This window comes from the organism of the source record quoted next, unplaced genomic scaffold, assembly GCF_019419815.1.
Source record: "Pyrus x bretschneideri cultivar Hongxiangsu unplaced genomic scaffold, Pyrus_bretschneideri_v1 Contig1, whole genome shotgun sequence".
Lineage (NCBI taxonomy): Eukaryota > Viridiplantae > Streptophyta > Magnoliopsida > Rosales > Rosaceae > Pyrus > Pyrus x bretschneideri.
The window spans coordinates 18,254,957-18,257,523 of NW_025999390.1; the positions used below are offsets into that span (position 1 = coordinate 18,254,957).

General features: G+C 37.4%; 1 protein-coding gene across 1 annotated transcript; it reads right to left on the bottom strand.

Moving 5' to 3' along the window:
- Positions 1–264: 264 nt before the first annotated feature.
- Positions 265–1,668, bottom strand: LOC103958040 (extensin-3-like). Its single transcript, XM_048574150.1, has 2 exons — positions 951–1,668; positions 265–577 (listed from the first exon to the last, which is right to left on the bottom strand). The coding sequence occupies exon 1, from the start codon at positions 1,621–1,623 to the stop codon at positions 979–981; it is 645 nt and encodes a 214-aa protein (XP_048430107.1). The 5' UTR covers positions 1,624–1,668; the 3' UTR covers positions 265–577; positions 951–978.
- Positions 1,669–2,567: the final 899 nt, after the last annotated feature.

Here is a 2,567-nt window from a genome sequence, read left to right on the forward strand (position 1 = left end):
AACAAAACTTGCATATATTATTAATTACCAGGAATCTCGATTAATGTTAAGGATGCCACATATATACACTACATCACCATATAATGTAGCAAGTGATACAACACCTAGCATTTAATTAGATAAACTCATTAATTGAGGCATGTAATTATCACTTGTCAAAACAAATCGTACAGCAACATGGTATATGTGGCTTCTCTAACATTATTTGGAAATCTAATTATTAAGAGAATAAAGCATATCAGATATGTGAGAAATTAAGGAAAATTTGGGAAATGTATTTATTTTATTATTATTATGATCACCTTTCCATGGAAGGTTGAAACAAACGACATACATATACCATCTCTTTCAAGAAACAGGAAATCAAATACATGAAGCATGACTGCCCTACAACTGTCTAATATTACAAGGAAAGGAAATATGTGAACCTTAACGAATATCGCATAAATAAAACACGTTACATCAGCAGCTGCGTGGAGACTCGTTTTTTCTTTCTCTTCTTCTTTGTGTGGTGATAAGGCGCGCTGTTCGACTTCGACATCCCCTTTCTTTATTCTGACCTTTCTTCTTCCCTTACCTGGAAAGATATATTACTGTTACTTGTTAGGTCTCTATCATTGGTCTATTTGTTACACATGAGTACTACTAAATATCAAGAAACCTTAATTGAGTAATGGCGATATGATGGAAATGCATTAAGCATGCATATACCAATAGGGATTATTAGCCAAAAAATGAAATAAACACTAGTGTATTATAATTTTATGGCTAGGGAAATGTTTTTTTGTCAAATTTCTATGGACCAAAAACTTCTTTATTCTATTCATACAGCTTCCCAGACAAATTACTCAACTTGGACACAATGTCCAAGTCAGAATCATTCCACTCCTCATCGACTGCATGCAGTTGTATGGATTATGAATCTAAAAACATAGAATGGAGAAGCGTACCATCTGGATGCAACTAATTTCTCGATATCTAGTAGTGGTGAGGAGGTGGGGGTGTTGAATAGATGTAAGCGGGTGGTGGGTGAGCTGCTGGAGGAGTTGGTGGCTTGTAAGGTTTAATTGGTGGTGGTGGTGGTGAGTGAACTGGGTGGTGAGGCTTCTTGTGTGGTGGTGGGGGTGAGTGCACCGGGGGGTAGGGCTTCTTGGGTGGTGGTGGAGGAGACTTGTGATGGTGAGGTTTCTTGGGTGGTGGTGGGGGAGACTTGTGATGGTGATGTTTCTTGGGTGATGGTGGAGGAGACTTGTGATGGTGATGTTTCTTGGGTGGTGGTGGTGGAGATTTGTAGTGGTAAGGCTCCTTGGGTGGTGGTGGGGAGTGAACTGGATGAGGTGGTGGGGAGTGAACTGGATGAGGTGGTGGTGAGTGAACTGGATGAGGAGGTGGGGAGTGAACTGGATGAGGTGGTGGTGAGTGAACTGGATGAGGAGGTGGTGGGGGAGATTTGTAGTGGTAAGGCTTTGGTGATGGTGGTGGTGACTTAGGGTGGTAGGGAGGAGAAGCCGGTGGTGGTGGAGATGAGTCAGGGTGGTTAGCTGAAGTTTTTGAAGGCAATGTGAGAGAGACTATTGCCACTAGGAGAGTGACCACAAGAGAGGTCACTTGTGAAGGCCCCATTTTCCCCTTTTTTTTTAAAGAATGGGATTTTGGTTTTCTGCCTCTTAAGCTAAGCCTCTTCGTCCTTTATATAGCTTTGGTCTTTACCCTTAACACCACGGTAATCATGCCAAATTTTACTTGCAATTATTAATTATCTTAGTGAAAAACAAGATTAATGTTAAAATAAAACTATGGGGCCAGACTATTTGAATAGATTATCAATTAATGTTTGGATCAATGAGGCCTTTGACTGAATTTTGTTAAGCCCTTCTTTTTTTTTAATATCTTGCTTCATGGAATCGATGGTTCATCTATTGCCCTGAGTAATATTAAAAAGAGGACGTAAATATAATGTAAATATCAAGAATCCTTTATTAGGAATGATATATGTTTGTGTCTTTTATTGACTATTGTTTCCTTATGGAATAAGGATTGTATCTTGTATATATTTTCAGTTATGTAATACAATGAGAATTAAGCAGTAAAATTCTATTTCATTGTGAACATAGATAATAATAAATAAATATAGAGATATAATTCTCACACACTCTTTTATTTGTGGTGCACATCTTTGTTTAATTTTAGCATTTAAATTGAATAAAGAAAAAAAACTAAAAACAAAAAACAAAAAAATCAAGAACTTGCAAAAATCATTAACCATTTCCCTAAACCTATCACCTAAGGTATGATTATTTTTACTATAATAAGGTTTAGTTTAATGCAATAAGAGTACGTAGCAGAAAGGATAGCTAACAAGAGATGGAGCTTTATTTCTAGGTTAATAATATAAACACAAAGTCTTCACTGAATTTGTTTATAAAATATTTTTCGTGATCGACATCGTTGAAAACCGTGTATGGTTACCTAACTTTCCATGATTCTTACTGAGATGAGGGACCAGTCGGCTGCGAGACTCAGACCACTCTTTCTCTCTCTCTCTTTCTCTCTCTCTCAAATAATCC